The sequence below is a fragment of the Hyla sarda genome, chromosome 2 (assembly GCF_029499605.1).
Source record: "Hyla sarda isolate aHylSar1 chromosome 2, aHylSar1.hap1, whole genome shotgun sequence".
NCBI classification, from domain to species: Eukaryota; Metazoa; Chordata; class Amphibia; order Anura; family Hylidae; genus Hyla; species Hyla sarda.
Genome location: NC_079190.1, coordinates 132,248,245 through 132,262,433, shown reverse-complemented (window position 1 = coordinate 132,262,433; position 14,189 = coordinate 132,248,245). Strand labels below are relative to the sequence as shown.

The window sequence follows — 14,189 nt, the reverse complement described above, 5'->3', positions numbered from 1 at the left end:
TAACCCCATCTCTTCTGAGTATGGAAATACCGCATGTGTGGACATCAAGTGCACTGCGAGTGCACTACAATGCTCAGAAGAGGAGTCACCTTGGCAAATTTTGCTGAAATTGGGGGGTGGGGGGGGGGGGGCAGGCACATGTCACATTTAGGAAGCCCTTATGGTGCCAGAACAGCAAAAAAAAAAAAAAAAAAAAAACACATGGCATACTATTTTGGAAACTACACCCCTCAAGGAAAGAAACAAAGGGTACAGTGAGTCTTGACCCCCCCCCCCCCACAGGTGTTTGATAAATGTTCATTAAGTGGGATATGAAAAGAGAAAAAAAAGATATTTTACACTAACATGCTGGGGTTACCCCAGATTTTTCATTTCCACAAGTGGTAAAGGGAGAAAATGTCATTGTAAATTTGTAGATACATTTATTTGGAGTAAGGACATAACTCATATCTGAATGTTAGCAGCTCTGAGGGTGCACACAAGGTTCTGCAGGAGCGCAGTCAGGGTCCTTGAGCTTTTGTATAGAGGCCTATGGAGCCAGAACAGTGGGACCCCCCTCAAGGGGCATTATATGGGGTACATAACAGGGGTACACTAAATAACTAAAATGGGGTACAGTGGGATGCAAAATTATTAAAACAGGTTATGTTCCCAGAATGATGACCCAAAGCATAGCCAAAACTAAAAAATATGCCCACCCCAAACACTATGCTCTGAATCATCATTCTGAGAATGTGATGTGTGGCCATCCCTAACCTGTTGCCTCAAATGCGCAACCCGCTCAGGTGGAGAGAGAGCGCTGCACATTTGAGGCAACATAAAAAAGTCCCCGATGATAGTGACTCAGTGACCCATGACAGATTTTTTGAAAAAAAAATACCCCCAGAGGTCTTATCAGGTTTATTTTTTTTTTTTTATAAAAGAGTTTTTGGGGCAATTTAGTGGTTTTATGGGGTTAAAACTTGGAATGCACTCTGGACTTGGTACATTGGGGTCAAATTATGGAAAATTAAAATGAAGAGGGAAAATTTAGTACTCCATGGAAGTGTGATACTCCCTGAAGCAGTTATTAATGCAGAGACCCAGATGATCGGGAAAGTGTCACATTTATAGGTGGTGTCCTTCCGTATCTCCTCTTGTAACACACTCTGCATCTTTTCTGGGTTTGTGCCTTCTTTCCAGTGTGGGGAACTTCACCTGGAAAGTGTTGGCTTGGGACGATCCTGGCACCTATAACTTCCGGCCTGCTCTTTCCCGGACGCCAAAGATCAGGGCCTTTAGGACTACTTCTTGGAACTGAAGGAATGTCCCTGTGTTGCCAGCATTCTGGTACAGTACACAATAGTTGTACATGGCAACCTGTGCCAAGTAGACCACAACTTTCTTGTACTACACCCCTCAAGGCATGTAACAAGGGTTCAGTGAGCCTTTATACCACGCAGGTGTTTGACAATTTTTCGTTAAAATTGGATGTGTAAATGAAAAATAATTTTTTTTTCAATAAAGTGCAGTTTTCCCCCCAAAGTTTCCATTTTTACAAAGGGTTATGGGAGGGAATGCCCCCCAAAATTTGTAATCTCATCTCTTCTGAGTATGGAAATACCCCATGTTAGGACGTAAAATGCTCTGCGGGCGAACTACAATGCTCAGAAGAGAACGAGCGCCATTGAGCTTTTGGAAAGAGAATTTGTTTGGAATGGTAGTCAGGGGTCATGTGTGTTTACAAAGCCCCCTGTGGTGCCAGAACAGTGGACCCCCACATGTGACAACATTTTGTAAACTACACCCCTCACAGAATTTAATAAGGGGTGCAATGAATATTTACACCCCACTGGCGTTTGACAGATCTTTGGAACAGTGGACTGTGCCAATGAAAAATAAAATTTTTCATTTTCACGGACCATTGTTCCAAAAATCTGTCAGACTTCTGTGGGGCGTAAATGCTCACTGTACCCCATAAAACACTACATGAGGGGTGTAGTTTCCAAAATGTGGTTACATGTGGGGGGGGCTCCATTGTTCTGGCGCTATGGGGGCTTTGTAAACTCATGTGTCCTTACTTCCGGACACATTTTCTCTTCAATATCCCAATGGCGCTCCTTCTCTTCTGAACATTGTAGTTCGCCCGCTGAGCACTTTACATCCACATATGGGGTATGTTCTTACTCAGAAGAAATGGGGTTACACATTTTGGGGGGCTTTAGTCCTATTTTCCCTTATGAAAATGAAAAATTTTGGGTAACATTTGCATTTTAGTGAAATTGTTTTTCATTTTATTTTTTTTCATTTTCCCATCCAATTTTAATGAAAATTTGTCAAATACCTGTGGGGTGTTTAGGCTCACTATACCCCTTGTTACGTTCTGTGGGGGGTGTTTTTGCGTTTGTCAGAACCACTGTAAAATCAGCCACCCCTGTGCAAATCACCAATTTAGGTCTCAAATGTACATGGTGCGCTCTCATTCCTGAGCCTTGTTGTGTGCCGGCAGATAATTTTACGCCCACATATGGGGTATTTCCGTAGAAATTTCCGAGAAATTGCGTTACTAATTTTGGGGGGCTTTTTTTTTCCTTTTACTGCTTGTGAAAATAAAAAGTATGGGGCAACACCAGCATGTTAGTGTAAACATTTTTTTTTTTTTTTTACACTAACAGGCTGGTGTAGCCCCCAACTTTTCCTTTTCATAAGGGGTAAAAGGAGAAAAAGCCCCCCAAAATTTGTAGTGCAATTTCTCTCGATTACGGAAATACCCCATATTTGGCCCTAAACTGTTTCCTTGAAATACGACAGGGCTCCAAAATGAGAGAGCACCATGCGCATTTGAGGACTAAATTAGGAATTGCGTAGGGGAGTATGTAGTGTGTGTTTGGTGTGACTGTATTAAATAACGGTGTGTGATTAAAAATTACACATCGTTATATGGGGTATAAAAAAATAAAAATAAAAAAAAAGGGGGCAAATTGCAGAACCCTGATCTGTGGCGGAAAAAAATAACTTTTTTTTTATACTCCTACCTTTCCCTTTTGAGTAATCTGTCCCTGCTTCCTGTCTTTTGAGGGGGCTCCAATCTCAGCAGAGGGGGGAGGGGATCCACGGCTCCTTCTTGCAGCTCTGACCGCTCACTGAACTCAGCCAGCCGTCGGCTGCGAAAAGATGTCGTTAACCCCTCCCCTGCCGGTTGCTATTGGCCGGACGATTGTCTGGCCAATAGCAGTGATCCTGGGGGGGTGACAAAATTGCCACCTCCCCATAGATACGTGACCCGCATCACCGGAGTCGCCTCAAATTGTAAGTGTGAATTCACTTGTGATTTGCGGCGATCTGATGACCCCCCTGGGCATTTGCGCGGGGTGACTGCTGATCGAATATTAGCAGTCACCCTGGTTCGGTCCTCGCCTGGCGTGCAGCAGGGTCCGAAATTCCCACGGACGTACGCGTACCGTCTTAACTACCAGGAGCTTAGACCTACGCGTAAGTCCATGGTCCTTAAGGGGTTAAAGTAAATGGATTTCAGCGCCGGTCCGGTTGAGATACGGGAGCGCCCGGTTTTCCCCTCCCCCAGCCAGATCCGGCAACCGTAGGCTGAAAACGAGGTGTGAATGCAGCCTTTGTAGGAAGTGAGCACAGAGCTGCAGCAAAGAATGCTGAGACCTGTAGTTTATAGAAAGCGTGCAGGGAAGGGAACAGGTAGGACAGAATAAAGGTGTATTAGAGCCATGTACAGGAGATAAAAAGGTCACTGTAGAATAATAGTTGCAAGGTTAATGTCTTCTGATGTTCTGAGGTTTGTTTGTTTTTTATTCCGTTTGATGGATAACCTCTTTAAAGCTTGGGTGGAAATGGGTCTCCCAAATGGACAATGACTGAAGCATACTGCCAAACTGTTTACAAAGTGGCTTAAAGATAACAAACTCAATGGGGGGTATTTATCATTTTTACCTGTTGTCAGTTTATTTTTAAACCCCCTCCCCCCCCCCTTTTTTTTTAACTTTGTTTTTTTTATGGACGTGCGGCACATTTATCATTCTAAAACAGTTGGTAAATTCCCCCCAATGTTTTGGAGTGGCCGTCACAAAGCCCTGATCTCAATCCTATTGGAGATTTATGGGCAAAGCTGAATAGGCAGGTGCGAGCAAGACAACCTACAAATATGGCTCAGTTCTACCAGTTCTGTCAGGAGGAATGGGCCAAAATTAGGCCCATTAGGAGGATATCCAAAATAATTGACCCAATCATACAGTTTAAGGACACTGCTACCAAATACTAATGAAATGTATGTGAACATTTGACTTTGCAGAAAGTACTAAAAATGTCTTTAAAAAATTATCTTTCTCATTATTCTGGCATTTGGCAAATATAAATAATTTTTGTAATCCTAATTCACCTAAAATGGTTAAGGTTTGTTCTGATTTCATGTCAGATGGTGAGAAAAACATGCATATGTGTCTTTCTATATAGTGTATGTAAACTTCTGGTTTCAACTGTATATAGTCACAATAGAATATATATTAATGGGGTCATGCAAGAAGATGGAGATAAAACTGCAGCCATAGGTAATTGTAGACATAAGCAGATGTAAATTGATAACATATTTTTTCCTCATTGTTAGCAGTAGAAAATATTTATAATTGTGTTCTATATAGCCAGAAGGATATCTGGAAGTGTTTAATATGTGGAAAAGGAAAGTTTTGAAAAGGCAATTTCAGTCTTGCCATTAATTTTCCATCATAGCGTAACATGAAAGAGTTTTATGCAAAGTGGACATCATCTGTGTGAAACCTTCCACGTCCACATCATAAAAGGCTGTTTAAGCTTATTTTGTTTTCTCAACATACTGTGCATAATGTGTATTTATTCACCTTTGAAATATGCTGCAGTATTCAGACTGACATTTAGTATTCACATATTGGTGTCCCATTTAACCATGACATTTAATTTCTTTCAAGGAAGCGCAGTAATGTAACAGCTGATAGGCAGTCTTACCAAGATGGATTGCAACTCTCAGTATGTGTACATGTCTGAATCTCTAGGTAGCTTTTGAATTGGATGATATTGAATAGCAAAACTCTGCTTCCCGGTAGTTTATTTAATGTGACAGAGCCTCACGTATATTACATTTAAAGCACGATGAAGCCTGATTGTTTCACATCTGCTCTTTTTAAATTCTAAACATTTCCAGATGAACACTGCATAATGCAGGAGTTTACTGTGAGAGTAAAAGCTTTCACTATACTAATCTATTTTAGAAGGTGTTGCTGTTGATCACGAGTCAGATCACCATTTGATCTCTGCTTTAGCAGATAACAGCATAATGTGCCTCCTAGTTGTTGTCTAAACCAATTATCAGTATGCCTGTCAGACTTTAAAGTCAAATGACAGCAAAGCGGGCCTATTTATTTTTATTTTTTTGTCATGAAGGTTAAATGCATGCAGGATATGCTCACCTAACATTCCATTCCTGTTTAAAATATGAACACAAACTTATAGAGACTAATCTGACACTGTTAGATTTTTTTTTTTTTTCACTACACTATGCCAAAATTATTTCTATGATTTAAAAGGAGCCACTGCACACATCCCTTGCCAGTTGTAACATGACATCATGCTACCTTTTTGTGAGATTAATTTAATAGTTATTTTTGGTAGTCAGTCAAACTGTTGTCTTCAGTAGTAGCATTGTATGACAAATACCTTATAAAATAAGTCTTGTTCTTTAGATTTTAAGGGAAAATAGGTCAACTATGTATCTTGTGTAGAGCTGCAGGCATAGACAGGTAGGTAATAGAGAGATAAAACAAATGATACTGGTCTCTTAGGGTATGTTCACAGGATGGAATGTCTGCATTAGAATTTCGCAGCAGCAGTGTCCCATCGATATCAATAGGATTCTGCTGCGCTGTGCACACAACATCATTTTCACAGCAGATGTTTCTGTTATGGAAATCCAGATTCCAGAGTCCGCAGAAAGAATAGAAATCGGCTACTCTTTCTGCAGAGTCTGTGTGGAAATGCATTTACATCTATGAGACTGCACATTTCTGAGCGATCCTAGAGATGGAGGAGACTCATCAACACCTCTATGACTCTCAAGCTTGGTAAAACCTGATTTTATAATTTTGCAAACATACATCAGCTAAGAGACATATGTAATATGTTTTATCTCTGTCAGCTGTCTGCCAATATCTTCAGCTCTGAGCATAATATAGAGCTAGAAGTTCCCCTTTAAATGGAATTTGTCACTAGCAGGTCTCTGGATATATAAATGCTCTAAAAAGAAAAGATCAGATATGCACATGCACTTTTGCATCGCCCTAGTTTTTATTTAGGTGTGCTTTGTGTGGTATTCCAGTTAGGCAGATGTTTCCACATGGTCCAAGCAGGCCACTCAGGGGAAACATTAAAGGGGTACTCCTTTTTTTGTCTTGTCCACAGTGCTCTCTGCTACTCTGGACAGTTCCTGACACGGACAGATGTGTCAGCAGAGAGCACTGTGGACAAGACAAAAAAGAAATTCAAAAAGCAAATAATTTCCTCTGTAGCATACAGCTGCTAATAAGTACTGGAAGGATAAAACATTTTTAATAGAATTCATTTTACAAATCTGTTTAACTTTCTGGTACCAGTTCATGTAAGGAAAAAAGTGTTCCACCAGAGTACCCCTTCAACAGCCAAGTGGTTTACTTGACAGCCTGTGATGGTCATAGACCATAAAATAGCACCACCTTCTTTGCAGCAAGGAGGAGTTTAAAGTGGCAGTAGTCATTCAGCAAGGAGGAACAGTGGGGAGGGAGGAAGAACAATAGGCGTCATACAATGGGGTGGGGGGTTGAAGCAAAAATAGAGGAGACTAATGATAGCATGATATTTAGGTATTTCACTCCAATGTCATGTTTTGTGTAATTAAGACGTGTTATCTAGGTAGGTAAACCAGGGCTGCCTGACAGCCTCAAAAACAGGATGGATTAGATGGTGCCAGAAGTAGAGCTGGGCGGTATGACCAAAAATGTGTATCACAGTATTTTTGTAACTTATGGCGGTTCCACGGTATATAAGATATATAACAGTATTTCTTTCACCCCCCCAAAATCATGTGACCCGCGAGTGCTGTTCTGCTCCCCCCCCCACCAAATCATGTTACCCGCCAGCGCTGTTCTGCTCCCCCCCAATGAATTGTCAGCCCAGCGGGGTACTACTCACATATGTCACCCTCAAACACTACCCTCCTCCTCTTTTCTGCGGGCCGACACCGGCGCTGGAACTCTATACTGTATGCCAGTGGTCTCCAACTTGCGGTCCTCCAGATGTTGCAAAACTACAACTCCCAGCATGTCCGGGCATGCTGGGAGTTTTAGTTTTGCAACAGCTGGAGGTCCGCAGGTTGGAGACCACTGCTGTACGCTGTATCCCTATGCCCGGGCTGCAAAAGATAAAGAAAATAAACTTTAACTTGCCTACATCGGCCACACGCTGGGGACGGGAACGTATGAGAGCCGTCAGCCTATCATTGGCCGCAGCGATGTTCCGCCCCGGCCAGTGATAGGCTGAGCCCACTGTCATGTAAGAAGCCGGCTTCTTACATGACAATGCGTTTAACCTATCACTGGCCGGGGCGGGACATCGTTCCCGTCCCCAGCGTAAGGCCGAAGTAGGTAAGTTAGTTTATTTTCTTTATCTTTTGCAACCCCGGCATATGGATACAGCGTACAGCAGTGGTCTACAACCTTAGGACCTCCAGCTGTTGCAAAACTACAACTCCCAGCATGCCCAGACAGCGTTGGCTGTCCGGGCATGTTGGGAGTTGTAGTTTTGCAACATCTGGAGGTCGACAGGTTGGAGACCACTGGCATACAGTATAGAGTTCCAGCGCCAGTGTTGGCACGCAACAAAGAGGAGGAGGGCAGTGCTTGCGGGTGACATATGTGAGTAGAACCCCGCTGGGCTGATAATTAATTGGGGGGAGCAGAACAGCGCTGGCGGGTAACATGATTTGAGGGGGGAGCAGAAGAGCGCTGGCGGGTCACGTATGATTAGTTCCCCGATGTGGGGACAACACTGCACTGGGCTGATAATTCATTCCCAAGGGGGGAGGGGCCCAACCGGTATTGCGGTATGGGAAAAATTCATATTGTGCAGCCCAAAAATTTCGGTATTCGGTATGAACCGGTATACCGCCCAGCCCTAGCCAGAAGGTTTGTCTCTGTACATTGGGTAGCATGGGGGGGGGGGGGGGGGGTGCATTTTCCTATTCACTTCAACGGGAGCCTTCTTGGTGTCATGGCTGTGCAGAATAGCTGTATACGGGGGTGCCTGGTGTCTGCACCTCTTCAATCACCTATTGATGGCTTTTTTCTTTATAGAAAACCCCTTTAACCTAATCTAGTGGAATTGACCGTGTCTTTCAGCACCTGCTAGCTTGTTAGCCCTTTCTGCTTGTGTTAGCAATTGGTGGAGCCTCAGCACCCTGACCCCCAACAGTCAAAACTTATGTCAGAAGTTTGTAACTGCAGAATAGAAGCTGTGTTCAGTCATAGTTTACATTGAAATCTGTAGCAGAAAATTAGGAACATCAGCGATTATGCTGATGCTCACCATTATCCCTTCAGATGCCACAATCAATCGTGGGGTTCTGACAAATAAAGATGGCTGCTGGAGCTTCACTTACCTGCTGTGATCTTTTCATCTAGTCTGCCTTCTAGCTGATAATACTGATGAATGTTATGCCTATGCACAGCACTGAACAGTAAAAACATTAAAAGGTTGCAAAAAATACCGTATTTATCGGCGTATAACACGCACTTTTTAGGCTAAAATTTTTAGCCTAAAGTCTGTGTGCGTGTTATACGCCGATACACCCCCAGGAAAGGCAGGGGGAGAGAGGCCGTCGCTGCCCGCTTCTCTCCCCCTGCCTTTCCTGGGGTCTAGAGCGCTGCTGTCGGCCCTTCTCATCCCCTGGCTATCGGCGCCGCTGCCCGTTCTGTCCCCCTGACTATCGGTGCCGGCGCCGATAGCCAGGGGGAGAGAAGCGGCGCCGATAGCCAGGGGGAGAGAAGCGGCGCCGACAGCCAGGGGGAGAGAAGGGGCAGCGGCACCCATTGCCGGCGCCGCTGCCCCGTTGCCTCCCCCCATCCCCGGTGGCATAATTACCTGAGTCGGGTCCGCGCTGCTGCAGGCCTCCGGCGTGCGTCCCCGGCGTCGTTGCTATGCACGGCGCGGCGCACTGACGCCATGCGCCGCGCCGTTCAGCGCATAGCAACGACGCCGGGGACGCACGCTGGAGGCCTGCAGCAGCGCGGACCCGACTCAGGTAATTATGCCACCGGGGATGGGGGGAGGCAACGGGGCAGCGGCGCCGGCAATGGGTGCCGCTGCCCCTTCTCTCCACCTGGCTGTCGGCGCCGCTTCTCTCCCCCTGGCTATCAGCGCCGGCACCGATAGTCAGGGGGACAGAACGGGCAGCGGCACCGATAGCCAGGGGGTGAGAAGGGCCGACAGCAGCTCTCTAGACCCCAGGAAAGGCAGGGGGAGAGAAGCGGGCAGCGACGGCCTCTCTCCCCCTGCCTTTCCTGGGGGTATATCGGGGTATACACGCGCACACACGCACCCTCATTTTACCATGGATATTTGGGTAAAAAACTTTTTTTACCCAAATATCCTTGGTAAAATGAGGGTGCGTGTTATAGGCCGGTGCGTGGTATACCCAGATAAATACGGTAGTTATTTTTTGGGACTAAAAAGTGTTTTAAAAAAGTTATAATAAGTGTGCAATCCCCTCCCCCAATAAAAATAAAATTTCCCTCTTTTCAGATTATCCAAAATTGCTAATATTCAGGCACATCACATCCCTTAAAATAATAAAAAGTGATCAAAAAGTCAAATGTATGTAAGTGGTACCTAGAAAAACTGCAGATCACGGTACAAAAATGAGCCCACATATATTCCTATATATGGAAAATTTTGAAAGTTATAGGCGTTCAGAATAGGGCAATTGTGAACATACTTATTTTGGTGGATTTATAGCAAATGGTGTAAATAAATAAGGGGGGGGGGGTGTGAATACCTATTTATTTGTAAATACTTTTTGTTCCGCAGTAACAATTTAGACTGTTTTGTCAGGTCTGTGTCATAAAACTAAAGTTAAAATCCATTTATGTTCCAGATTGTAATACAATAAAACAAAAAATGACACTGTATAAGTTTCTCTGCTGCCTGAGGGTGTATTCAGATATTCAGATTTTTTGCTGCAGTTATTGAGTAGAAAGCTGGGAAAGGCGCATAAATGGACGACACATATAGGAGAGATTGAGCCCTCATTTGAAATCCATTATTTTATAATTGCAATTTAAAACCTGGATGCCATTCCCTTATAGGAGAGTTTGTTTCTATTAGGGTATTGCTATTTAAACTAGTACCTAGCCTGTTCTTATAGGTATTCTTAAAGTGAGCAAAGCGATATATTTCATTAACACATTCATTTAAATGAGGTTGTTCAGGTTGTTGACTGTTGTTCTAGATTTCATCACCTCTGGAATGAACTTGCCTACAATTATATTTATATTCCAAGCCAGATTTTCAATATGTTTATATATTATATATTACTGCTGCAAACTCTAAGTTTATTGTGATAATTTCCAAGAAATTAATAAAAATAGGTCTATAACAAATCACGTGCGGATCGGCTTCTGGTTACGGTTGGGAAATAACTGTTTTGCACATTTTGTTTCTGCTTTCTTTTGCTTGCAATTCAAGAATTAAAGTCTCAACCTTCCTACGAGGAAATCTGTAAGTTATGTATGTCATTATGAGTGTTACTGCTGGGTCTTTTCTTTAGAACAGTATAAGATGCTTCTTCCACACTTAACTACCCTGCTCTTAGTCCATAGTGTAGATATTGGTGACATAAATTCTTAGGTGTACTTTCCTTTATAGCTCCAGTAGCATAACCTCATTTGACTTGCAGCTTTAGCACATCTTATAAAGAACGACATGATTCTCCAGTGCAGATCCTGCATTATTAAAGTAGATGTGCATAGAGTGTCAAATAGTCTTTTAAATAGATTGTATGTACGTATATTTTGAAGTAGATTTTTCATTGTACTATTGGATATATTTTAATGGCAGCCTATTGGGAAGGATGGATACAGAGCTAGTTAGCAAAGGTGAATCCTAGTTCTGTTGCTGAAGGAACATTATGTGAATGACGACTTCAAGGCTCATGCTTTAAGAAGACCCTTTAATATGTTAAATATAGCTTTATAAAAAAAAAATCTCAAAGAATGCAGTGTTTCCTCTCATGCCTGCTGCCAGGAAGTGGTGGATAGCTCTCTAAGGATTTCTAATTTTTTGTCAGTGGGAGTTATGATAGCCCTGAAGTTACGCTCTGTGATGCTGCAGCCAATCACTGTTCTTGTTGGTCTATTCGGTATATGAGCTATTTTTTTTTAATGCTTTTGCCTTCATTTGTTGCCTTGCAGACAGTTAACTGTCAAAAAAAAAACCTTAGGGTTTATACACACCTATAGTATACTGCACATAATTGATGTGTAGAATTTGAAACTGTATCCAATTAATTAGTTTACATTAAAATCTGCAGCTTGAAATCCTGCACATTAAATCTGCACATGATACTGTGCATGTGAATACACTTTTAGGGTAGGGTCACACATGCCATGCTTTCTGCAGCTGATTATGATTGACTTCAATTAGTAGGAAAATACTCAGTAGCACAATATGGCACTTGTTACCCTACCCTAAATGACTAAACACAGCTTTGAATCTGCAACTTTAAAGCCTGCACATCAAATATGCACAGGATACTGTACGTGTGAATACACCCATAATCCATAGGTTATATATGTCATTATTAATGTAACTGCCTCTTAAGACGCCTTTTTTTTTTTTTTTTACTTTACTAACCTTTAATCCATCTAATTTTGCATTTAGTTTATTTTGTGAATAACAACATAATTGACTAATAAAGATTTTATTTTCTTAATGTGTACACAGTAAAAAAAGATGATGAAACTGATGACCCAGTGTTTACCAAGAAACGAATAAAGGAGCTTAAAGTTCTGGAGCCAAAAATTGCTCAAAATCTATGTAAGTATGCAAATGAAGGTACAGGGAAACATTTTGGAAGTATTGTTCATTTAAAAAAAATGATGTTGCACTGAAAATGCAACAATTTAAACATTATAATTTGAATTATTTGTACAATGAACACTATAACTTTTTCAGGCGCAAACATTGATTAATTTTATGCTTTGCAGTGGTGATTGTTGAAATCTAAAGCTTACCCTTGTGGGGACTGCAACCTGACTGATCAGAATTTATGCTATTTTCCCCCTTTATAAATGGGTTTTTATTAATATTAACCTATAGTATATATGCATAAGGGCTCGTTCATACGGTCATCTGGCTCCGTTAATAAATGCCTGTTCTGCAGTCCGTTTGATAATTTTTAAATGGGTTGCACACGGCTGTAAAATAATCCCATTGATGTGGGATTTTTTTTTTACAATCCTTTAGCACACGTTTGCTTCCTGTTCCATTTTTTTTTTTTGGGGGGGGGGGGGGGCGGGAGAAAAGACGTTTCAGGCAGTATTTTTTCTCCTGACAAAAAAAAGGAATAGAAACGGATATTATTAATTTAACATTGAATTCTATGGCAAACGGATGAACCTTTAATGTCATCCATTTGACCCCTGGTTTATAATATCCGTTTTTGAACCATTATTACTTCTGAGCATGCTCAGAAGATATAACATCAGCAGACTCCTGCAGTGCTGAGGGACAGACTTGTTTCCATTATGGGAGTAGTAGTTCCCCCAGCTGCAGGAGTCTGTCGGTGGCTGGGGAGGCTACATTTCATGTTTGTACTACTACCCCCATACATGTACTACTAGTAGTACAGGGACTGAGGCATTAATCGCACAGAGTCTCACTTTTGAGACCCGATGCGATCAGCAGTTATAAAACGGGGGAGAGTGCGGCATGCTCAGTATATATGTATATACTGTGTAAACTTTCATTTTGAAATCCCCTGCCGGGAGCCCTGAATGACCGGCACCAAGAAGCCATTCAGGGCTCCCGGCGGGGTTTTTAAACTACTTCTGTGACCCCCAAATTTATGCCCCCCAGGCATATTTATAATAATTTATTGGCCCCAATAATTTATTGCCCTGTGTGTCCTTATTATGCCTACTCCTCATCTTCTTGGAACAGGGCAGTAGCGGGACATGACGGGAACCTGCGGCGGTGAACAAATGAATGAAGCCGACATGTCTCGCATGTAAGCTTCATTCATTCACCGCCGCCCGGCATGTCCCCACTGCTGCCCTGCTCCTAGCGCAATCAGAGCGCACCGCCGGGATATGTCTATTCTCTGCTGCTCATCTACGGAGATCTTATCTCCTATAAAATACTTTATAATTGTACTACTTTAAAAAAAACACAACTAACTTAAAACTAACTTTTTAATAAAACAAGTATGCATAAAATTACCCTATTTTGGCCCCTAGAACTTACATTTTTTCCCTATATGGAGCTTCAATTTTTCTGTGCTGTGATCTGTACTTTTAATCTGCACTTTATGACCTTGGGATGTGATGTGCCCAAAAATCTGCAATTTTGAAATTTGGTATTGTTTTGCTTATACTCTGTTAACAGCACAGAATCAATAATAACAAATATAACAATGTTTAGTTTGACTTTTTTTTTTCTATTGAATAGAGGGGTGATTTAAAGTTTTATTAGGCGAGGGGCTTTTTATATTTTTTATGCATTTTGGGGGATATTTATCAAAATCTTTTCCAGAGGAAAAGTTCCTGAATTGCCCATAGCAACCAATCAGATCACTTCTTTTTGAAAAGGCCTCTGGAAAATGAAAGAAGCAATTCATTTGGTTGCAGTGGGCAACTCAGCAACTTTTTCTCTGGACAAGTTTTGATAAATGCCCCTTTTTTATTTATTTTACACATCATAAGTCCATATAGTGAGCTATTTAATGAAATTATTTGATTACATTTACTGAGCATAGCTATGCTATTACATAGCACTACTCGGTAGGGTTAATGATCTATTAGTAGAGTCTACTGAGACAGACTCGATCAGCAGATCGCCGCAGGACCTTCATAGAGGACTTCAGGAGGGCCCTAGCTGCTGGTGAAAATGGTAGGAACCCCACAGTCAAG

The 14,189-nt window shown here is 42.1% G+C and overlaps 1 protein-coding gene and 1 long non-coding RNA gene across 3 annotated transcripts in view; one reads left to right on the top strand and one right to left on the bottom strand.

Annotated features, from left to right (window-relative positions):
- Nucleotides 1-14,189, top strand: part of DIAPH3 (diaphanous related formin 3) — an 882,879-nt gene that overhangs the window by 419,567 nt on the left and 449,123 nt on the right. Inside the window, exon 18 of the mRNA XM_056555485.1 lies at nucleotides 12,004-12,096. Within this exon, the coding sequence (XP_056411460.1) occupies nucleotides 12,004-12,096 (93 nt within the window). The remainder of the gene's footprint in view (nucleotides 1-12,003; nucleotides 12,097-14,189) is intronic.
- The window catches only part of LOC130355406 (uncharacterized), a 160,632-nt gene that overhangs the window by 62,950 nt on the left and 83,493 nt on the right, over nucleotides 1-14,189 (bottom strand). The gene's annotated exons all lie outside the window — the stretch shown is intronic.